Below are 24,744 nucleotides of genomic sequence, written 5' to 3' on the forward strand. Positions count from 1 at the left end.
CCGCCTAGGGTCGCCCTTTCTGCCATAGCGGTCGCCGGCGACGTGTGGGCGGGCGGCGGAGGGAGCAGTTCCTCCTCGATCTGGTCCTTGTCCTCCACCGTTCGCGGGGGGGAGGGGGGGTTCTTTTAGCAAATCTCTTTTATTATTTGCTCCATGGCTAACATGTGGGCCATAGACCTCAGTTAATGGTCAAACATTCGGTTTGTTTAGGGGTGGGCCCAACTTGTCAGAAACCGGATCAATTCTAAATCGCACGGTCATTATGGTTTTTTGAAACAGCCGACTATTCATTTGGTAGTTATCCAAAAAAAATAAAAACCGATGGTTTTTTGGAACCCTGGCGTGTAAAGTAGTAATAATTTTATGCTATTACTCATCCTGCGTGCGTCGCTGAAGGAAGAAATGGTAAAACCGGAAGCCCGGCTCTGCGTTGCCGGAATGTTCCTTGGCGCATCATATTCTAATTTTTATCTAGCTTTAAAGAAAAATCTATTGTATCTAGCTTTAGGACGTGTCTTTCAATCTTTGACTGGGCTCGTACCTCAGCATACAAGAGCACCTTCAACCAGGAGCTATGTAGCTAACTAACCGGAAAATTTTGCTAGCTCCACCTTTTAGCAGAGGCTATAGCTTACATGTTCATGCATGTACGAGTCTTGCGTCTGGTTTATGACCAAAGGAACACGCACTGTAATAAAGCCGCCCATTGTAATTGTATACACCTACAGCCATCCACGGATGACGACGGCGACGAGCTCTTCCAGATCGATAACAGTCATGCCCATGCATGCATATGCATTCGCTCTGCACGTTCACTTGCCCTGTTTCTTCATCCTGAAAAGTCGAGCTCCCTGTTTTCCCATGCATTCCACTGCGCGGCGCACACAGGAAAACACACCTGACCTACTCCTACCTTCGCTGCATCTATCTGTGAGCTCGTGCGCCAAAACAAACCCTATATATAGACCTCCCCAACGCCTTCAAGTTCCTACACCATCACACAATATCCAGAACCATCTCACTGCCAACCTCCGCCATGGCGTTCCGACGCCCTCTCGCTCTCCACCCGCTCGTGATCGCCTTCGTGCTGGTCTCCTGTCTCGCCGGCGCCGCCACGGCGAAGCAGACGGGCCAGCTGACCGTGTTCTGGGGCCGGAACGCCGGCGAGGGCACGCTGCGCGAGGCCTGCGACACGGGGCTCTACTCCACCGTCGTCATCTCCTTCTACAGCGTCTTCGGGCACGGCCGCTACTGGGGCGACCTCTCCGGCCACCCTCTCGCCGGCGTCGGTGCCGACATCAAGCACTGCCAGTCCAGGAACATCCTCGTCCTTCTCTCCATCGGCGGGCCCGGGAACGGCTATTCCCTCCCGTCCTCCGCCTCCGCCGCAGCCGTCGCCGACAACCTCTGGAACGCGCACCTCGGCGGGCGCCGGAACGGCGTGTACCGCCCGTTCGGCGACGCCGCCGTCGACGGCATCGACTTCTACATCGACCAGGGCGCCCCCGACCACTACGACGAGCTGGCCAGCCGCCTTGACGGGTACAACCGGTTCTACCGCGGCCGGAAGGGTGTGCGCCTGACGGCGACGCCGCGGTGCGGGTTTCCCGACCGCCGCCTGGAGGCGGCGCTCCGGACGGGGCTGTTCGAGCGCATCCACGTCAGGTTCTACGGCAACGACACATGCTCGCTGGGGAAGGGCGGGACGTACGGCGTGGTAGGGCAGTGGGAGAAGTGGACGGCGGCGTTCCCGAGGACGCAGGTGTACCTGGGCCTCGCGCCGGCGGAGAGCGGCGTGCCCGAGGGGGCGCAGGGCACCGTCGCCGTTTACCTCAAGTACCTGTACTACGACCTGCTGCCCAAGGTGCAGAAGGCGAACAACTATGGCGGGGTCATGGTCTGGGACAGGTTCGCCGACAAGAAGACACGCTGGAGCAGCGTCGTCAACGGATGGGCCTGATCGTTAATATCGCTAGCTGGTTTACAGCTACGGATCCGAGTATATACTACTCCTACTGTGCATGCGTGTGTATGAATAAAACGGCATCCATTATCATAATGATATATGGATGTGAACTGAAGTTGTTTGTTGTTCTAGTCAATGAGATAAGGAATATGATCACTTTATTCTCCTACGACTTTTGCCCGAATAATTTTTGCTTACCCGCGGCGTCTTGGAGGCGGAGGCGTCCGTGGTCGGCGTTTTGGGGTCGTCTTCTTCCTCTCCGGTGCCGGCGTTCTTTGGAGCCTCGGCATCAAGCAGGCGACTTCCCCTCGTGCTCGCGGTCCTGAGTGACCGCCGTGTGCGTTCCTTCCCCGGCTGGATCTCGGAGCGGCGGATCCAGATCAAGAAATCGAAGCTGCTGATGTCGAAGACCGGCGGTGCTGCTGGCTTGGCGAAGGATGGAGGCTCTCTGGAGTTCGAGGTACGACAACTTCCCGTCCTTAGGGGACCATCTTCGTTCCAAGGTTTGGAAGATGCAGCTGAGCGGCGCGTGGTCGGCACGTCTGGTTCCTCGCCGGCGTCATTGTGTTACAGAAGGACCTGTGTGTTATTTCTTTCTTTGTTGGGTGTCTTTCTGTAATGTCTGGGCTTTAATATAATCAGTTGTCTTTTTGTGCTGCCACGATGAGTACATTTTAAGCGGCGATGTGGGCCTGATTTTGGACAGAACGACAATATGTGAGCCGCGCACGCACGCGTCAGCGAGAAAAGGAATTGATAGCCCGCAAGCAGACACCTGTGCACGTCGCCCCCCACGCGCACACGGTAGCCAGCCGACCTGGCAGCCGTCGTCCACCGCCGCTGCCACGAACGGAGGTGACAATTTGGGTTCGCCAGTGGACCCAACGTAGGTGGGCTCAGTTTGCATTGGGCCAGCGGGGACTGAAGCACAGTACACGATCTAGATGGGCTGAATTTGCCTTGGTCCAGTACGCGATCAATAGATATTAGGTTAACCCCGCGAACCCAGTATGGCTTTTGAAAGTTTTTATTACCCAACTTCCACTGTTTGAGATTCGTGCAACCAATCTCTCACGTTGGATGCATCACTGACCTTCTCAAACCCTAGCGCCGCTCCTTGCCCACCGGCCGCCAACACCATCGCCTTAATGCGTGCACTGCTCTTGCGCTGCTGGCCATCACCGTCGGCCTCACCGCCACACCCTGCGCCCATGCACCTGCGCGTCGAGCTCGTGACTGGCTTCAGTGACGCTTGACTCGCTGCGCACATAGCCTGCGGGCATGCTGGCCCACAAACTAGCCCCGTACCTGCTTCCCCGCAGGCTCACCGAGTAGGTACTGCCGCCACGCGCGCTCCTCACGCGCCGCCAGTCACCGTTGTGGCAAAAAAAATGAAATGGTGATTCTGGTCTAAGGAAATGTTGAATATAGTTTTTTCAAGCTGTTAAACTAGACGGTGTAAAATATTGAATGGATATTTTTCTTACAAAAGAAAATATCGAACATGATATTTTTGGATGTTGAACTAGTTTTGAAAATGTTGAACTTAGTTTGTTGAAATATTGACTTAAATAGACCTAATGGGCTTTAAAATTATGTTGGTTAACCAGCTTCCACAAATTGTATATAGGAGCCCCCGGTTAACCCCACCTATCAATAGATCATATAAAAGAAAGAAAGAAATTGATCTTTCTGGATGTTGAACTAGTTTTGAAAATGTTGAACTTAGTTTGTTGAAATATTGACTTAAATAGACCTAATGGGCTTTAAAATTATGTTGGTTAACCAGCTTCCACAAATTGTATATAGGAGCCCCCGGTTAACCCCACCTATCAATAGATCATATAAAAGAAAGAAAGAAATTGATCTTTCTGGACTTCAAGCTCTGACGTGGGCTATTTGGTGTACACATAACTATTTGACTTTGAGGAAAGAAGAAGATTCTTTTTTTATGCACGTCATTTTTAGGGAGCATATTAGCTGCGATTTTGTTTAAACGGTACAGACGCAAGCACTCATACATACAAGCATACACTCACCCTAATGAACACACACACCCTATCCCTATGAGCACCTTCGAGAGACTGGGCTGACATATCATCTTAAGATTTACGAAGTCACCATAGGCGCCTCGTCCTCGACGGGAACGTCTCCTCCCACTGAAAGCGCATCGCGCGAAAATCCTGAAATAAATTCAGGAATAATGCGAGCACCAGGACTTGAACTCTGGTGGGCTGGGGATACCTTTTTTTTGCAGGGAAAAATGAATTCTCATTACTCAAGGAGGCTTCTTAGCGAGAGCCAGGTTTACAACAAAATTCATCCCGGCAGTAAGCCAGACTACTGTGCGTGGAGTGCTACGGTCATAGGCGGCCAGCTCATGACTAATCCTGTTCTGCAGACGGCTACAAAGAGTAAAAGAGATCTCCCTAGCATCGCTTCGAGCCAACCTAAGAATCTCCTCTATAAGTGCACGATGTGATGATCTATCCATCTCGCGTGCTGTAATCATCGACACCGCCTCCGCGCTATCCATCTCAACCAGAATAGGTAGGCTAGATCGGTGCAAGGCCAGCTCCAAGCCTTCTCTGCACGCTGCTAGCTCCGCCTCTAAAGCGTTGTCGCATGTACGTAGCTCCCTACATGCGCTGTAGATGATCTCGCCTCTGTCATCACGCGGGATCATACCTCCTCCCGCCGCACCTGTGGCCGCTATGTAGCTCCCATCCGTGTTCAACTTAACCCAGCCCGGCTGGGGCGGTACCCAGTGTGCGTGCACCTTGGGCGCCGTACTTTTTGGAGCGCGTGGTGGTGAAGGCAGGACCACCATCTTCCCTTTCTCTAGGTTACCATCAGGATGTTGTTGTATGCACAAGAGTGAGTTGATGTATCCGTGCAAAAAGCGTCGAGAGGCTTCGGCAGTGGGCGGCGCCTTGTCGTGTGTGATCTCATTCCGAACATGCCATACTCTCCACATGGTCATGAGAACCACCAGTCTCGCCGTCTCATCCAAGGGGTCCAGCAGTGAAAAGATCCACTCTGGGCCAGTGTTGACGATGGCCTCCACCTTGGGGATGTTCCAGTCCAAGGCCATAACTCGCCAGAGCTCTCTTGCCAGGGGACACCTGCAAAGCGCATGGAATCCATCCTCGCATTCAACACCACACAAGGGGCAAATGTCAGTAAGCTCGAGGTGTCGCGAGGCTTTATTGGCCCAAGTAGCAAGTGAGTTGGTGACGACTCTCCAAGCGAACACGCGTACCTTAGGGGGAGCAGGGCACCCCCATATGATCTTCCAGATGGCGCGACGACCATCCGGTGCCCTGCTCGTGGCGGAAGCCGAAGGACGCTCGCGCTCGTCCATGGCCAGGCGGTAGGCGGACCAAACGGTGAAGATACCGTTCCTCTCCGGTGCCCATGCAATAATATCCTCGATGACGTGGGTCGACGTACGGATACTGGTGACGACATCGACATCCGCAGGGAGGAAGTAGCGGCGGAGCAGGTCCATGCGCCAGGACCCCTCGCCATCCAGGAGCTCCGCCACCCTCCTTAGGCGGCACGTACCCTGCAGGGATATGGGTTGGTGTGATGGCTCCCTAGGCAGCCACCAGTCTCGCCAAATGCGGATGTCCTGCCCGCCCCCGACGCGCCATATGATGCCCTTTTTCAAGAGCTCGAGGCCGTGCTGAATCGCCTGCCAAGTCGGAGATGCATTCCCCGAGAATACCGTATCTTTGAGGCGCCCGTCGTGATAGTACCGTGCCTTGAGAACCTGCGCACACAAGCTGGTGGGATTAGTTAGCAAACGCCAAGCCTGTCTCGCTAGGAGCGCCTGGTTGAAGAGGCGGAAATCTCTGAATCCCAAACCACCCTTGCTTTTCTGAGCTTGTATCCTTGGCCATGCTATCCAATGTGTTTTCCGCTTGCCTTCCGATGCCCCCCACCAAAAATTCCGGACCATTCTGTTCAGATCATCGCAGACAGACATAGGTAACTTGAAAACGCTCATAATATAAGTAGGGATGGCCTGAGCTACTGCCTTGATCATAGTCTCCTTGCCAGCCAGAGAGAGGGTATCGCCCCACGCAATAATCCTTTTCAACAACCGGGACTGCGGATTCTGAAATTTACCTCGCGACATGCGACCCTCGGACGTTGGAAGGCCTAGGTACTTTTCCTCAAAAGTAACAGTACCAATATGGAGAATATCTCTCACCACGTCTTGCATCATGGCTGTACACGAAGTGCCAAATAGGGCACTACATTTAGACGGATTAATAAATTGTCCAGTGGCCTTTGCATATGTATTTAGCATTTGTTGGACCTTTTTAGCTTGGTCTGCCTCTGCCTTGAAGAAGAGCAACATATCATCTGCGAATAATAAGTGAGACACTCCCGGCGCTCTTCGGCATATTTTTAGCGGGGTATAATCTCCTCTTTGCTCTCCATCATTCAACAACGCAGATAGACCATCAGTCACAAACAGGAACAAAAATGGGGACAAAGGATCACCTTGCCCTAGCCCGCGTGACGGTGCAAATGATTCCAAGAAGGTTCCATTGAATTTCACTGTATATCTCACCGAGGTGATGCAAGCCATAATCCAGTCCACCCACCGGCGAGCGAAGCCCATCTTTTTCATCATTCGCTCCAAGAAGATCCAGTCCACCCTGTCATAAGCTTTTGATAAATTCAACTTATATGCACAGAAGCTCTTGCTAGGGTCCTTCTCCTGCTGAATAAAGTGGAAACACTCAAAGGCAATTAGTGCATTATCTATAATCATCCTTCCAGGGACAAATGCACTTTGTTGAGGAGAGATAATATTATTCAAAATAGGTCTTAGTCGATTCACCAAACACTTTGACACCACCTTATATATGACATTGCATAGGCTTATTGGACGAAACTCAGTTAGCCTCTCCGGGTTATCCACCTTCGGGATGAGAACAATGGAAGTGTCATTCACCCCCTTAGGCATGATCCCTGTACGAAAAAATTCCCGCACTCCTGCCATAACATGTTCTCTCATAACTGCCCAGTTCCTCTGGAAGAAGCGGGCTGGGAATCCATCCAGCCCTGGCGCCTTGAGTGGTCCAATCTGGAAGAGAGCATCAGCTATTTCCTTGTCTGAAAAATCTGCACACAGGCCATCATTCATATTGTCAGTCACACGAGTCTGTATCAAATCTATAACTGGATCCGCACATAGAGAAGAATCAGCAGTAAAAATCTTAGAAAAGTAGGCCGTGGCCATAGCCACCATGGAACCATGGTCCCTGACGTGACCCCTGCCTCATCAATAGTGCCTTAATGCGATTTTTCCGCGCATGCCACACCGCTTTCCGGTGAAAAAACTGAGTGTTGCGGTCGCCTTCCCTCAGCCATGCAATACGAGACCACTGCATCCACAACATCTCTTCTCTGTATAGCAGCTCGTTCATGCGGTCGGTCTCCTCCCGTATGTCCTTCCTAATGTTCGTGGTGGGATGGGGATACCACTGTCTCTCTAATCATCCAACCATATGTTGGTTCGCTATTAACTGTGATTTTGATCTCTGTTGCAGCGTGACGGTACAAGGACTGTCTTCCTTATATGCCTTTGTTAAAAATGGATGGAGAAGTAATAATAGACTATGGTTTTGATTATCTTTTTCAGTATATACTGATTTTATTTTATTTCCGATCAACATTTGTGTTGAGAATAATGTAAAAAAATTAGCTGGACACATTTCTCTTTTCTAAAAAAAATCAAGTTAGTTGAATCGTGCAAACGGGCATACAGACCTTTTGATCTAATTATCTTATGTTGACATCATATATTCAAAATGGAGAGAGTACCTACTCTGCCACAGTGAAGATCTAACCACCAGATGCACTCTTCAATCTTCATCTCACTATTCCCCTGTCGGAATCAGTCCTCATCGGCGTGACTAAGACCAATTAGATGATGTGCATCTTTTCTAGTCCCTCCTTCCATCTATATAGGGCCTAATATTTTTTTCAAGACCGTCTTTGACTATTGACAATATTAATAGTATATGACATGCATAATGCGAAAATTATATCATTGAAATCTACTTTCACATACGAATTTGATGGTACGCTTTGTGTAAGTTGCATGTCATATATTATTGCTCTAACATTTGGTCAAAGTTAACCTCGAAAAACGCATTAGGCCCTATATAGATGGAAGGAGGGAGTACAAGTCTTGCCAAAAGCAGAACGTATTATATTGCAACCGAGGGATTAGCTAGGCTTCAAGTTAATGGAAGTCCTTAATTAAGATTCACATCTAGTGAGAAAAATGGAGCATTAGTCCCGGTTGACAACGACCTTTAATCTCGGATCACCAACCAGGACAACGAAATTGGGACTAAAGGCCCCCACCCTTTAGTTCTGGTTGGCCACAACCCAGGACTAAAGTCCCTCCACATGGCTGCGAGCGCACGCTGGAGGCTGGAGGACCTTTAGTCCCGGTTGGTGACACCAACCGGGAATAAGGTTCCTCCACGTGGCCGCGAGACCTCACCAATCGGGACTAAGGATTTTGTGTTGGGGTTTAGAGTTTTAGGGTTTAGGGTTTGTGGTTTATTTTCTTGTTACTATTCATCATCCAGGGTGCAGAATAAGTTATTTTTCACTCGAGGTAATCTTACGATCATTTCATAATTAAATTATTTTTAGAATTCAAATAGTTACATTCCTATAGATTTACTACGTAAAATTTGACATAAGAAAATAAAAATATAGATCATAAGACAAGAAAATTTGTAGTTTATGTGTATTTTAGACTATGTTTTTACGTTTGTAATTTTACATAACATAAAATATTTTTTACGGCGATTATATATTTTCTTACGGTCTCTTTTTATATCGGAAATAAGACAAAACTTATGGAACGTAAATTACGGTGCATTGATGGTAAAATAGAGGGGGGGTGAAGAATAACTATTCCTCACCTAGGGTGACGAATAGCGCGACCATATATATATATATGAATTTGACTGAAATGCACGATCTTCACAGGTATCACTTTTCACGATACCTAAAAGGTGGAATAGCGATTTTCGAACCATTTCCTATAAGAGAATGGTTTCCATTACTTTGAAAAATGGATTCTTATATCAAACTATAGCTATTGCATTAAAGAAGAAAAGAAACTAATAGAAGTCGAAGACGCGGAATGATAGTGAATAGAGAGAAAGATTTTTCTGATTTTCTTGTTTCTATCTACTAGACGCCGTAGAGAATTGAGAATTTTCATGTCTTTCAATTCTTGTACTCGTAATTGGACGCAACTCCCGTTTCCATTTTATATATATAGTGTTATTATTCATCACCCAGGGTGCACAATAAGTTATTCTTCACCCGAGGTAATCTTACGATCGCTTTCTAAATAAATTACGTTTAGAATATAAATAGTTACATGCATATTGATTCAATATGTAAAATTTGGTATAAAAAATAAAAATATAGGTTATAAGACCAGAAAAATCACATTTTATGTATGTTTTATACTATCTTTTTATATTCGTAATTTTACGTAACATAAAATATTTTTTACGTTCTCTTTTTATGTATGAAATAAGACAAAAATTACGAAACGTAAAAATATAGTGCATTGATGTCAAAATAAAGAGGGGGTGAAGAATAACTATTCCTCACCCAGGGTGACGAATAGCGCGACCCAGGGTGCAGAATAAATTATTCTTCATCCGAGGTAATCTTATGATCACTTCATAATTAAATTACATTTTAAATTCAAATATTTACATTCTTATTGATTCACTACGTAAAATTTGGCATAAGAAAATAAAAATATAGGTCATAAGACAAGAAAAATTGCAGTTTATGTATATTTTACACTATGTTTTTACGTTTGTAATTTTACATAACATAAAATATTTTTTACGACTATTATATATTTTCTTATGGTCTTTTTTTACGTCAGAAATAAGACAAAACGTACGGTACGTAAAATTACGGTGCATTGATGGTAAAACAGAGGGGGGGGGGGTGAAGAATAACTATTCCTCACCCAGAGTGACGAATAGTCAATCCCTATATATATACACAATTTGGTATATACAGTTTCTCCTACAATTTGAAGATCATTACATGCAGGCATTAGCGGCAATGGTATTCTCCGCTTTAAGATATGACCACTGTAAGCAAAAATCAAGCAATTTCCTCTTGACTTGCTCGTATGCGGTCCTCTGGTAGGAGCTTCTCCCGCATCTCTTCCATCTTTAAAGAAGGAGATCAATATGAATATATTAGTTGTGTGTATATATATTAATCATCATAAAAAATTTGTGAATAGTGTTTACGTACCTGAAGTTGTCTTACATCTCTGCGTCATTCGGTCGTCATGCAAATGTTTTTGTAAACGTAGTATGCACATAAATTAGTCCCGTGTTTCTGTCTCATGCACTTTGTGAGAATAGAATTCAATCAGATAATAATTAAGCATGATAATAGTATTGAAACTAGAATTATGGAGATGTGCGGACCTAGCTAGTACTACTTAATTACCTTGGGCCATCGCCAACGCAACTCCCGTTTCCATTCACCGACAACATCATTGATGAACTGTTTCCAAACCCTGCCCGGCAAAGAAAATGAATAAAAAAGTTATTAATTATTTGATATCAAGAAATGAACGAAAGAGGCCGATATAGTACGATAATGATTGACATTACATGTCGAGCATCCTAAACACGCTGGTGTATTCTCGAGGGTCTTTACCTAGTGAGTCAAGGGTTTCAACAGTTCCATCGTCAACTTTAATGATTAGTAGGATCCAGTGGAACTTGCCCACACATTTATATAAGCAGGCATGCATAACTCATCAACTACACTTAACATCGAGTATGCAAAATAGAATTCGTAGTATTTCTATTCTGGTATTTTATGCATTCATAAACCTTAGCAAGTTAGCCTCTGAGTCTTTGAGGTGGTCTTGTATCATTTTTTTCACTAATGATATATGGGTCAACGAACCCAATGTCATAGATTCCATCTCTTTTGCATTTGAGAATCTTCATTTTGCATAATAGCGTATAAAAGAATATAGTGAGGATAATTACAAGCAATGAACGAGCTGAGCTAGAGACTTAAATTACAGAAAGAAATCACTTATAGACAATAGCAACCGACGATAGATTTGTCGAGTGCGTCTTGATTGTATAACTGAAAAATTGCTGGAAACTCAATGAATATCTCGTTTTCATAGAAGTAATGCTCTTCCTTGACTTCCAACATGAGCATCTCCCACCCGTTCTTTAATTTTTTCATGTACCACTCATGCAATCTTCGCATTTGTGTTGATAGATGCGGGACCTGCTCAGGTCTGGCCAGAGTTTTCCCGGGGGCGTATTGTCATGCTACATCAGCCACTGGGACTTCCTCTGTGCCTAGGAGTTGATCAACACTGATACCAATGTCTAACGTCGGTTACCTTATAGGTGATCACCTTGAGTGGGGGGGTGGATTGCATTGCCTGTTCTCCGAGCTGGGGAGCTGTTTTCCCGCTTTTATTATGAGGGGACGGTCAGTCGGTTTATAGCAACTATGGACATATGCCTCGTTCTTTTCGCGCGCATGGAATTATAGGTGAAATTATCAACTAGTGCATCACACATGAGAATTGCTAGGCTCAAATGATTTATCGTCCTGTGACCAGATAAAGCTAACAAAACCTTAATAACTCATCTTTCCTTCATTGTGCTTGTGACAATGTTGAATCCTTGGCTTTTTTGTTGGGGCCACATCAGCATGTTCAATGGCGACTGACCGAGCAGGGGCAAAAATGCCGTTGACCATGATGCTTGTTCAAAAAAATTGTCATTGTATGTGATGTTTTTGAAAAGGATCAAATTGAAAAAGAAACTTTTTGGAAGCATCCCTCTTTCCTATGTTCTTCCCCCCATTTTCCCTTTCAGGAGTGGTTACTTCCGATCCGAAGAACTAGGTTCATTTTTTTCTTCTGAAAGGGTCATTTTTCATATTTTGGCCCCTCCAAAAGTCATTAACATAGTTTCGGAGCACACAAGATGCAATGTCGGGATGAAGAGGGATTTTGTGTGTCTTGTAGCTGATTCGAGGCTTCTAACGTTTTTTTCTCTTTCAAACTTATGTGGAGTTTTACCCGCAAAAAAAACTTGTGTGGAGTAACATTGTTTAAATAAGCTAATGGTAATTTGAAAACGTAATCATTCTCTCAAGAATATTTGTCCCGTAATAGTTATCAATGTTAGTATTACTAGAACCAGGGTAAAAATAAAAATACAATCGTTCATGCAGAATATGAATACCACCATGGTTTTGACTTTAATTTTCAAAATATTTTGACTGCAACTGAAACACTAAATTTCTCTGAATTTCAGTTATTATGGATCTCATTTCGGCCAAAGGGGCCAAAATTTCCGTTTGAATTCATCAAAATCCAACTGAATAATTTTGAAAATCAATTTGTGTATACTACCGTGATAGGTGAAATATTTTGATTGAAACGCATTTATTTCCTTATGCACCAAAATGACTAAATAAATTTGTAAAATGATAAAATCCATTAGCTCATTCCTTACTCTCATCAACCACCCTCATCGTCTGCCACGTGCCCCTTGTGGACCCCGCTCCCCAGAAAAATTCTGGCTCATCCATCGCCATGCTCTCCTATCTACTCTATCAGTTCTATCTTCTCTATCTAAAGTCCCTCTCATTCTCCATGGTTGACACTGCGATTTCACCACCGCCCACCACGTCGTAAATTATTGTCACTGTACCACCAGCCACATGTTGCAAGCATGCCACTCATATTTGTAAAGCACACCGCCACCGTGTTTTCGCTATTGTTTCAAGCATCGTCCACATGCTGCAAGCCGGCGGGTCTGTGCATGGCCAACTACTGGGCACTGGAAGAGTTCATGCCCGACTACCCCTACCACACGTGTTGCAAGTAAATTGTTGGTGCTTCAACGTGCTCACAAAAGGGGTTGAGGTGTTATAGGGCACCATCCATGCCGTGAGGACGAAGACTATGATGCGACAAGGACAATGTGATATGAGGGCGGATGTTAGGTGTTACGAGGTCGGTTGTGCACTATCCTTTTGGATGCTACAAGACGGCAGTGGGTTATTGGGACGGGGACCATGCATTGTAGTAGGGTAGTGACATTGCGAGCAAGCAGGCCAGATGTGCTGCAAGCTCGACGGGTACGACGCTGGTGCAGCAAACTTGGGGAAGGGGGAAGAATATCTCAGGCACTTCGTGAGCATGTTGGTAGGTTGAGATGAGGTGGGCAATAGGATGGCCATGTGAGGAGGGGGGAGGGAGCGATGTTTTGGGTCCCGGGCTCCTTGCTCCAAGGAGCCCAACATTTTGCAAAACTCAAAATTGACATTTTAAAGTAAAATATTTATGTTGCAAATACACGCATGTTCTCTAGGTATTTGCAAAGCTTCATAACATAATAAAACAAATTGTGGGCTACACAAAGAAGACAACATTCTGGCCAAAAAACAACAAAATACAAGCCCATTTTGGTTCATGTGTTTTTGTATACTTCTCGACCGTATACTGATGAAAATTTGCACGCACATACAACACATTTGTAGACTCGTAGAAAAAAATCATATTTTTTGTGACTTAAAAAATTACTATTTTGAAAAGGAGAAGAAAAATACCAGGCTCCCTGAAGCCCGGCCAGGACGCCCAATAAATAGAGTTCTTTTTCTGCAGGAAGCCCAATAGATATAGTTGAAATTTAATGGAATGTAAAAAACAACATAGGAGTTGTTTGCTACTCCCTCCGTTTCAAAATAATTGAAGTTATAAAATTATCTTAAGTCAAACATTTTAAAGTTTGACTAAACTTATAGAACAATCTATTAAAATCTAGAATATCAAATATATATACTATCAAAATATATTTCGTAATCAACTTAATGAAGCAAATTTGGTGTTGTAGAAATTGATATATCTTTGTATAACCTTGGTCAAACTTAATGAAATTTGAGTTGGACAAGCTAGAACTTCAATTATTTTGAAATGGCGGTATTGGTTTATTGGACACTACTTTTGATTTGTACTACTCCCTCCATTTCACAATGTAGTGCCTATAGATTTTTCTAAAAATCAAACTTTGTCAACTTTGATCAAGTGTATAGAAAAAACTCTCTACACCTATAATACCAAACATGTACATTCTGAAAATATAACTTATGATGTGCATCCAATGATGTGCATTTGGTATTCTAGATGTACCTACTTTTTTCTATAAATATGATCAAAATTTGTAATGTTTGACTTTTGAAAAAAATCTATAGGCACTACATTATGAAACGGAAGGAGTATCACACGCTACGCCGTGTTTCGTACAGTAGTTCAACGTCAAACTCTGGATGAAGAATTAATTAGCATATCACATGTGTTATCTGGCACTGCTCAGTTAAATAATCTGACATCGCCACTTGCTTATCGAACAGATTTTCTCTTCATTCTCTATTGCCAGATCGGGTCTTCGCGCTTGGCACCCAATCCATCCAGCTCAGCCAGCCATGGAGTTCCTGCAGGACAGCATCCCCAAGGTGTACCTCGCCGCCGCGGCCGCCGCGCTGTACGCGCGCGCGTCGTCGTCCCTCCTCCGGCCCGGCCTTCCCCGCCTCCTCGCGCTGCTGCCGGTGCTCGCGTTCCTCGCCGCCGCGCCCTTGGCGTTCACTTCCTCCACCAACGTCCGGGGAATGGCCGCCTTCTTCCTCGCCTGGCTCGGCACGTTCAAGGTGGCCCTCCTCGCCGCCGGCCGCGGTCCGCTGGACCCACCGCTGCCCATGCTCACGTTTCTCTTCACCGCCTTGCCCCGCGGAGCAGCGGCGCCGGCCAAAACCAGCAAGCCGGCGTCGCTCGTTTCTTGCGCGGTCAAGGTCGCCGTCATAGCCCCGTCTTGCTCTGGCTGTACCAGTTCAGCGACGGGATGCACCTCTACGTGCGCCTCGCGTTGTACGGCGTCCACATGTACTGCTTTTTCGACCTCCACCTCCCCTGCATCGTGTTGGGATAATCCAAACAATGCTTGAGTTAGTTTTGTGTAATCGTGATCAAGCTGGCCGGGTAATTAAGTAGGTAAGTTGAGATGTACGTGGGGTGGTCGGTTTGCAAGCCATGTAGTATTTGAAATTAGCATGCTGCCCGTGTCCTAATTAGGTTCCAACGTGAGTCTGGCTAGAAGCAGTTGTTTGAGTCGGTTTAGGTTAGCTAGCTAGCTCGTGAGGTCGTTTATATATATGCACATCGATGCATCAGATTGTAACACGGAGAGAAAATCAGAAAATCAATAAAGAGGAAAAACAGGGCACGATACGAGCCCTTGGCTACCAGTTTTGTGCGCATGCATTCGTGCAGTTTGATGTGATCGATCCTGTGGGAGAATTTCCAACAATTGGTATCAGAGCAAGGTTCGAGTGAAGCTGCGCTTGTCCCGGGGTGACGACCCTGCTAGCGCCTCGAGGCGGGCAATAGAGTCGTTGTTGTAGCGACGAAGAGGAGCAGGCGATACAGTCGCTGGTGTAGCGACAACGAGGAGTGGGCGATATAGTCGCTGGGATGCGACGAGGAGGAGCAGGCAATTGTCGTTCGAGCGGCGACAAGGAGGATCGGGCAGTTGTCGTTCGGCGGAGCGGCGACAAGAAGGCGGCGATGACGCTGTCGCAAGCGAGGCGACAGGGCTGTCATCGGCAAGGCGTTGGTGGTCGTTGATGGTTATGGAGGTGCCCAAGTTGCGACACCGAGAAAATCATCGAGATCATCGTTGGAGGGTGCAAGGTGGAGATGGCGAAGTTACGAGCCGTCATCAAGGTGTGCACATGAGTTCTTGTAAGGTGCGTCCAAGAGCTCAGGTGCGTCAATATTCTGCTGCAGTTGAGATGCGTCACTGGCGGAGAAGAATTGCGAGCGAGAGCGGGCGGAAAAAGGAATTCGTGCCTTGCGTTTCCATTCGTGATCAAGGAGTTTCGGCGAGTTCATATACGGTGAAGTTGAGTTGCGCGTATATGGCAAGTTGTGATGTTGTCGGACGGGAAGCATCGTTTGTAAACCGATGCGAAATGAAGATCAATGTGAAGATGGACGCGCACCAGTTAAGTTGAGTTCCTACATGAGGCTATGCGCTTAGTCTGCATGTAGCACGCTAAGATGTGGCAGCGTGGCTGGTAGTCCGGATAATCGTTGTTCTCAGTCTACAAGTCGGCATGAAAAAGATGGTGATCAAGTGGTGGCCATCATTACAAGGAGAGAAGTTGCGGCCGGGTATGTCGCGTCACCGGAGGCAATCAGCAGGACAAGATGAAGAGGTGATCGTCTGCGTGTCTCGTCGGATAAAGAGTCGGATGTTTGTATTAGAAGGTGATTATTGGGATAATCCAAATAATGCTTGAGTTAGTTTTGTATAATCGTGATCAAGCTGGCCGGGTAATTAAGTAGATAAGTTGAGATGTACGTGGGGTAGTTGGTTTGCAAGCCGTGTAGTATTTGGAATTAGCATGCTGCCCGTGTCCTAGTTAGGTTCTAACGTGAGTCTGGCTAGGAGTAGTTGTTTGAGTCGGTTTAGGTTAGCTAGCTAGCTCGTAAGGTCGTTTATAATATGCACATCGGTGCATCAGATTGTAACATGGAGAGAAAATCAGAAAATCATTAAAGAGAAAAAACAGGGCACGATACGAGTCCTTGGCTACCAATTTTGTGCGCCTGTGTTCGTGTAGTTTGATGTGATCAATCCTGTGAGAGAATTTCCAACACATCACGGCCGCCGCCGGCGCGCTCAGCATGGAGATGGAGCCACAGTTCGACCGGCCGTACCTGCCCTCGTCGCTGCGCGACTTCTGGGACCGGCGGTGGAACCTCATGGTGTCCGCCATCCTCCGGCCGTCGGTGTACGACCCTGTGCGCGCCCGCGCCGGGAGCGCCACGGGCGTCCTGGCCTCGTTCGCCGTCTCCGGGCTGATGCACGAGGCCATGGTGTGCTACCTCAGCCTGCCGTGGCCGCCCAGCGGCGGGATGGCCGCCTTCTTCGTCCTCCACGGCGTCTGCTGCGTCGCCGAGGGGTGGTGCGCGCGCCGGTGGGCGACGAGGGGACGGCCGCCCCTGCCTCGCACCGTGGCCACGGCGCTGGTGGGGCTGTTCGTGACGGCCACGTCGTTCTGGCTCTTCTTCCCGGCTCTTCTTCCCGGCTCTTCTTCCCGGGGTCGAGGAGAAGCTGATGGAGGAGTGGGCCGCAGTGGGTGCTTTCTTTCTCGACGCCGGCGGGATGGTTCCATCGTATGGTCAACGGAGCAGAAGTTAGAAAACTCAACCCCATGTATACAAATCGAATGCTCAGCTTTTGTTGCATGGAGAAAAGCGCAATTCTGGGAGATCCCGTGCATGAATCATCCGTCCTCGCTGTATTTTTTGTGTGTATTCTATTCTCTATTCTTTGTCAGTAGATCGCAAGAAATCATCATATTTGTGCTGTTCTGGAAACACTTGTGTGAAGATAAGGGGAAACCAGTGGTGCACCCGCCGGCGATGGACCGGATGATGGGCGGACCGCTGCAGGGCCTTGTAGCCTGGCTCAAGGTGTGGTTCGCTGAGGCTGGCACGGCGGAACGGGAGACGATGATCCATGCACTATATGGCTTGTGGTGTGCGAGAAATGAAACCAGGGATGGGAAGAGGATCCAGGATGCTCAAGAACTGGCGGAGAGAGTGCATGACCACATCCAGGAATGGCGCTTAGTGAACTCGAAGGAGCCGACGACCAAAGAAGCAAGGCGAGCGGAGAGGTGGGGGGGGGGGGGGGGGGGGGGGGGGGGGAGGCGGGGTCCTTAAGGATCACCATGGTGCTTACAGAGAAGGGACATCGGTCTTCTTCCCGGGTACTGCAAACCCCCAGCTCGCTGAGATTCGCGCGGCAAGGAGTGCCGTGCAACTGGCGCTCAATTTAGACATCCAGCATCTTCACGTCGAGCTGGACTGTCAGGAGGTGGTGGCCATGCTTAATGAGGAGACCAGAAACCCCTCGAGTTTTGGCCCACTCGTGGAGGAGACAAAGGAACTATTAAGGACTCGGCGGGAGTACAAAGTTACATGGGTTCGCCGCTTGGCAAATATGGTGGCGCATGGTCTAGCTAGAGAGGGAGTTAGCAACGAAAGTTCGGTTTATTTCCTTGATTTTCCTCTAGACTGTATTCTACACATTGTAGCGGATGAGGTCCCAAACCTTTCTTAAGTTTCAATAAAGTTGCAAGTACACCTCAAAAAAAAGAAATCATCATATTTGTGGATACACGTCTGTCAGCGTGTGTGCAGAAATCCGTCACGTTTCGTTTTTGTGTGCAGAAATCTGTCATTATTGTGCTGACAGTTTGCGGAACACTCATCGGTCACTAAACTCACGTTAACACCGTTTTTGAAGGATGGGGGCAGCGACAAGAACTGATGTGGCAAAAAAAATGTATTCCCTCCGTTCAGAATTACTTGTCTCGGAAATGGATGTATCTAGAACTAAAATACGTCTAGATACATTCATTTCTGAACTGAGGGTCATTAAATAGGGCGCAGGGCCCACCTGTCAGCATGCGCACACACTTGTCTGCTCTTTGTACATTCGGCCGACCACCTTGTGTGTTACAGCCGCTTGGGCGATGAGCAAGGGTCCATCTGGGTTCTGCCGCCGGCAGGGAGAAGCAGCTCCCAATCCCACCCGACCCTGTCGCCCTGCTGCCGGAGCTCTACTCACCTCCTCCTACCTCTTTGTCGTCGAGCTCCCTTCGTGTGCCGGTCATCCGTGGCCATGGCATCGCCCGCCGCAACCCCTCACCCATCCAGCCACCGCGCTACCTCAGTGTGGGCGAGGCCCTGACACCGCCCGACGTCTCCTCTCCTCCTCCTCACATTCGGCAGGCACGCGCTGGTCATATCGAGCCGCCATGGTTGCCACGGGGCCCAGCTCGGCCAGCACAATGTTGTGTTGTCCGGCTAACCAGCCACCGCCGTTTCATCTATGCATTGTTCTAGTTATTACAGGTATTTGCCCCCACATCAACTTGCCCCTCTGTCGGGGTTTTGTTTAGCCCTTATATAGGTAGGCGAAGGCCGCTAGTTTGATAGCTATGGTTGTCGAATACAATTCAGTCAAGTGACTTCGTAATTGAAAGGAGCATATATCACATAACTGCTAAAAATCTGAGTAGTGTTTTCATCCTTAACTTTTAGGAGCAGCTGCGCCTATGAGACACCCTCCTCCAAGTAAGGAGTAATGCTATACGTACAAACGAGTTACAAGTTTTTACAAAGAGGGTTAATTTGATTGGTCAATAGGTGGCGAGGCGGCCCACCCCCCCTGAAAATAAGGGGGGACAAGTTTATGATTGGTTAGTAGATGGAAAAAATCCTAGTCAGCGTGTAATTGTGTGTAACTCTTTGTATGTTTAGCATTATTGTCCAAGTAAGTACCCTTACCAAGGCGAACGGTGAGGAAGGTATTGGCTAGGGATAAGTCGACTTCAAATTCTGTTTGGGCCAGTCAACTTGTCTCAGCCGTCGGATGCAAAACAAGTGGTTCAGATTCCATGGGTTTCACGTACACGGTGAAGTAGATCAATGACGCTTGATGCAGTATAGCTCACATTGACATGGTCGGGTAGGCGACGTCGAGCATGATGCCACAGAGCCCCGGGCCGAGGATTTTGCGCTGCATACGGATGTAGCCGTGCTCGCCCCACGTCTGCCCCCACGAGTTTTTAACGATCCAGAACTTTTCACCCGTGGACTCATCGGCGTCGTAGCCGACGACGGTGACGGCGTGCTGGAGCCGCGTCCCGCAGGGGCCCGAGTAGACGCCGCTCTTGTAGAACTGTATGTCGCTGCCGAGCTCGATGGCCGCGGCGACGGGCTGCTTGGCAACGGCGTGCTTCATGGCGAGCTCATTCGAGCCTGGGACTGAGGCGTGGCCGGTGATGGCGGCGACGTGGTGGTCGGACTTGGCGGTGTCGCAGGTCCCCTGCGCCGCCGTGTACGGGTACTCCGCCTCCGTGGTGAGGCCGCCGTTCTGGTGCACCCAGTGGAAGGCCCTGCGGAAGGAGCCGCGGTTGCAGCCGCCGTTGTACTGGTCGCAGTCCACCAGCTGCTGCTCCGAGAGGGGCACCAGCTTCCCCGTCTTGATCGAGTGGAGGCTCTCGATCGTCGCCACCGCCGCGAACGCCCAGCTGCTAACTGCATCCATCAACGCATGTGTCAAATAAAGTTAGTCAAACCTGAGTACTACTACTCCCTCCGTTTGACATAATATGGGACGGAGAGAGTACTTGATAAGGTTGAAAATGGATGACATTTACGTACAACACGATGAGGTTTGCGCCTTGGGCGGCACCACGGCTCCTTTGGCCCTCCAGTCCACGCTGGCCGGATCCAAGGAGACATCGACGCCGCCAGACGACCACATGTTGGCGTCGGCGCCCTCGGCCGTCGTGATGACCGTATTATCACCCTCGGTGCGATCGTCGCCATCGTAAGACATGAACCTGGCTAGGAACTCCTCCCGGGGGAGGTCGGCGAACTGGTTCTCGCCGAGCTGGTAGGTGAGGTTGCCGCGGCGGTTGGTGGCGTCGACGTACTCCACGTTGTCGCGGTACACCTGGAAGCGCCGCAGCCTCTCCCCCGCGCTCGGGTACGAGCGGTTGTGCGTGGCCTGCCACCGGAGGAACCTGTCCATCATCAGCATGTCGCCCACGTCGATGCTGCGGCCGCTCGCCGCCGCCGCCCATGCCAGCAAGATTGTAGTAGTGATCACCGGCCATGTGCCAGGGGAGAAAGCCATGTCGATCGATGGATTGATCTGTAGACTCGTTTGCTTATATAGTGCTCGTGGTAGAGCGCGGGAACATGCCTTTCGGTGGTGTCGGCCGGCGACGAAGGCGTGCATATGCTGCTGGTACTGGTAGTAGAGTAGGAAAGGTAACGAGCTACATTTTATGTTGGTCTCTTGCAGTGGTGCAACCATATGTGTCTTGACACACGAAATAAATTGTGTGTGTTGGTTAGGTACTTAATTAGGTTGCGTTGCCGTGCACACTAACATACAGTAGATCATATGGCGACCAGCGCAGTGATGTGATGGCGACTGCAAGGTAGCGGCTGGACACCGGTTATTTGTCTACCACCTTAGCTAAACAAACTTTATGCTGGTCTTCATGATCTAAAGGTACTTCATCTACTAAATTTTGTTTTCACGTTGACCGGCTTGTTGCGCTTGTCAATTCAAAATCCCTGGGCCATGACAAATCGACCATGTTACCCATGGTGTTTATTATCAATGAAGGTGGTGGCCGAGAGGTCTCCGGCTCTCCGCTCTGGTGGCCTTCGACGGCCACAGTTGCGGAGCCACGATTTTTGACATGGGTACATGGGTATGTAGGATCTAAGCGTTTCCTACGACACAGCGATAAAAGATATAAAAAGTTCATAATAATGACAATGACATTATGAATTATTCTTTGTAGAGAAAATATCTCTAATAATTTAGTATCATTGCAAGAACAAGGAGTAATATAATTTAATTACATTGTAAGAACAAGCTTTATAGCGAATCAATGCAAATTGTGCTTAAATTTAACTAAATGCCACAATGGATCAATCAACAAATTAAAAATATGAAGACAATCCTTTATTCTCTACTGATATTTGTTGGCGATATGCCTGCTGGATGCCCAATGTGTGTGTCGTGTCACTGCCTAGTGCAGAGTGCGCACAACGGAGGATGCGGGCTAACAACGAGACAATTGATTGACGTCGATTAATAAGTTATTGACGACTGTCCTAGTGATGATGTGACCCCAATTTTAGCGATGCAACAATCCGCTCAACACATATCCCACATTTATAGGGATGGATTAATGAGTTACTCGACTCGTTAACGCTCGGCTTGTTAAGCTCATGCCTGCAACGTGACTTGGAATGCATGAGATCGTATCTCCCTGAACTTTTCATTTTCTCCAGCAACTACGGATTGCATCTCGGCAGTTTAGTCAACTTTTTCTATCTTGGTGTATTCTTTATATCAGTCCAAATCACTGAGAATAGAAATATACTTAGGTTTCATGGATGAAAAAAGAAGATAAAACTATGCCTTTTTTTCTGGAGGAACCGGCAGTTGGACTGTCCTAATATATTAAGAAGGCAAAAAAAAATACAAATGTTACGGTACACAGTTAGGGGTTAGGGTGACCCGCACCAAGAAAATAAAAGGATTAGTCCGGCTCAGGTTCCGGTGAGTTCTCTACATCAGAAAGCCAATGAGCAGAGATAGAAGGAAGAGAGATGTCTTGCTTGATGAGATGGAGGGTAGCGGCTTCCTGGCGCGAATGGTGCTTGAACACACGCCTGTTCCGTTCCTTCTAGATGTTCCAACCAATGTAGATGGCCTCCTTCTTGGCCGTTCCTTGAAGACACGAAGTCAAGTCATCCCACCAATGCTTAATAGATGCAGCAATCTGAGCGTTAGTTGCAAGAATGGGCATGCCCAGTTCATTTCCCACCATAGTCCATATTGTACGAGCAAACGGGCAAGCAAGGATGAGATGGGTGGGCGTCTCATCCTCCTTGTCAGAAAGGTTGCAGAAGTCCTCATGAGGTATTCCATGGACAGCTAGGTTATTTTTTGTGAGGATACGACCCCGTAGCCAAAGCCACATGAAGAATTTGCACTTGGCTTCCACCTTTACTGCTCACATCTTATCAAAATGAAAATGGAGAGACAGAGCCAAAGAACTGACACTGGTACGCCAAGGACGCGGAGTAGGACTTGGAGTTGTTCCAGACCCAGGAGATGGAGTCAGAAGCTAGTGGATACAGGGTTACCAGTTGCACCCGAGTCCAGAGGTCAGCAAACCATCGGAGTTGCGTAATCTCATAAATCCAATGGAGGCCCAGCATCCATTTGTTGTTGCAGACTGCATCATGGACATAGACGTTTTTGTAGGAGTAGAGCTTGATGACATCCAGAGCAAGGAGTCGTGGCACATTTCCATCGAGCCAACGATCATTTCAAAAACTGGCAACAACTCCGTTCCCGACGGAAACCACAGTGGATGCAGAGAAGAGACCAAGATCATCCTTTTCACAGGGGATCTTAGTGCCGGTCCAGGGCCGCTCCTTGTCAGTCCATTCGTACCATTTCCATCTGAGGCAAAGTGCTCTATCGAATCGATGGAGATCCACCACCCCAAGGCCTCCAAGCCTCCTAGGACGGCAGCCAGTGCTCCAGTTGACGAGAGCAAGGCCCTTGTCGGCATGAGGCTTTCAACGCCACAAGAAGTTGCTACGTAGTTTATTGATTTGTCTGATCGCCCAACCATCCAGCTTGAATATAGAGAGGAGATGAACTGAAATTGCAGAGAGCACATAAGAGTAGTGATATGACTTACACTGACAATCAAGTCAGATAGAACACATACTCGTATTTTTACACACCATACGTTTTGTGGAAATGATAGGAGAGGCACCAGTGCAAATATATACTATATTATGGAATGTGCTTTTAAAAAGACATTATATTGCAACAGAAGAAGTTGATGCAAGATGAAAATTATGCGTGGATGGTTTAGTCAAAAAAGGTTTTAAAAAATTGATATGGGGTTAGCACAAGCACATAAAGGTTTTAAAAAAACGTTAGCACACTACATAGCTGAACTGTCTCGATCGAGAACAAAAAGGAACATAGAGACACGAATAGACATGAAACAACCATCATGCAAAAAGGTTCCACTGAAATGAAAATTTTAAACATGACATGAACAGTACAGAAAGGCAAGTGCTTGTTTAGAAGAGACGAAAAGTAGAAGGACCTGGCTGCAAAGAGGCCCAGCATCCACGCTACAACCACGAGAAGATGAATCGGGGGCGTATCTGTAAAATGCATAGGGACCGGCGCGCAAAATCTCAAAAAAATTTGGACCATTTCTCGATTTGTGCGTGTCATCCTTGCGCAGGGGCCATGCTAATCTTCTCTGTATCGTTCCAATTTTATCGGATGTCCCCGAAGGGACAATGCGGATGGGAGAGTGACGCTTATAAACAGGTAACGAGCTTCCTCGCTGGGCGATGTGGGACTAAACTGGGGTGCGCTGCTGTGTCCAGCGAGCCGCAGGAACCGTGGGATGGCCAGTGGGCCGCATCTGCGTTGAGCCCGCTTTTTCCTAAGCTGGCCCAACTTGGAGGCGAACTGGAGAATGCATGCGTACTGGACCTGGCCCTATCCTGAGGCATCTTATGGCAGATTTGAGTCTAAATAATAATAATAATAATAATAAATTCTCTTACGCAGCAGCCGAAGAGAACATCGAGTATTGTCACCTGAGATGGGATTTATGATGTTACCCTTCATCCATGCGACGTAGCTACGATGCAAACGCCTCTTCTTAATTACATGTGCACTATATACATGATGGGAGCGACCCGAACAAGAAGATCATCGTGATTGACACGGTTCTTCGCTCATTTTTTGCTTGTCTTTTTTTTCATCAGTTTCCAAGTCATCCGAGTTGCTCGGTCATTGTGAAGTAGGGAAATCCTAGGGCATGGGTGTGGCCGACGCTGCTGGAGTGGACGCGACAGACTCCAAGTCGATAGCCTTCTCGGCCTTCTTGAGGGTGCGCTTCCGGGCATGCAAGTTCTTACGAGAACCACTCGTCGTTTTCACTGCTACAATGGTCAGGACCCCCATTAACTCTGCAACCCA

At 47.7% G+C, this 24,744-nt stretch overlaps 2 protein-coding genes, 1 non-coding gene and 1 pseudogene across 3 annotated transcripts; 2 read left to right on the forward strand and 2 right to left on the reverse strand.

Annotated features, from left to right (window-relative positions):
• The first annotated feature begins 974 nt into the window (after window positions 1-974).
• On the forward strand, window positions 975-2,135 carry LOC125540785 (xylanase inhibitor protein 1-like). Its single transcript, XM_048704344.2, has one exon. The coding sequence runs from the start codon at window positions 1,037-1,039 to the stop codon at window positions 1,958-1,960; it is 924 nt and encodes a 307-aa protein (XP_048560301.1). The 5' UTR covers window positions 975-1,036; the 3' UTR covers window positions 1,961-2,135.
• Window positions 2,136-14,484: 12,349 nt separating this feature from the next.
• Window positions 14,485-17,310, forward strand: LOC125534832 (putative long-chain-alcohol O-fatty-acyltransferase 4; annotated as a pseudogene).
• A 2,158-nt stretch (window positions 17,311-19,468) lies between these two features.
• Window positions 19,469-20,838, reverse strand: LOC125540786 (fruit bromelain-like). The gene is made up of 2 exons (XM_048704345.2): window positions 20,349-20,838; window positions 19,469-20,222 (listed from the first exon to the last, which is right to left on the reverse strand). The coding sequence occupies exons 1-2, from the start codon at window positions 20,824-20,826 to the stop codon at window positions 19,633-19,635; spliced, it is 1,068 nt and encodes a 355-aa protein (XP_048560302.1). The 5' UTR covers window positions 20,827-20,838; the 3' UTR covers window positions 19,469-19,632.
• Window positions 20,839-23,949: 3,111 nt separating this feature from the next.
• LOC125542011 (U6 spliceosomal RNA) lies at window positions 23,950-24,052 on the reverse strand. The gene has a single exon (XR_007297795.1). It is a non-coding gene; the product is annotated as a U6 spliceosomal RNA (small nuclear RNA).
• Between the last annotated feature and the right edge of the window lie 692 nt (window positions 24,053-24,744).

This window comes from Triticum urartu, chromosome 2A (assembly GCF_056163025.1).
Source record: "Triticum urartu cultivar PI428250 chromosome 2A, HENAU_Tu73, whole genome shotgun sequence".
Lineage (NCBI taxonomy): Eukaryota > Viridiplantae > Streptophyta > Magnoliopsida > Poales > Poaceae > Triticum > Triticum urartu.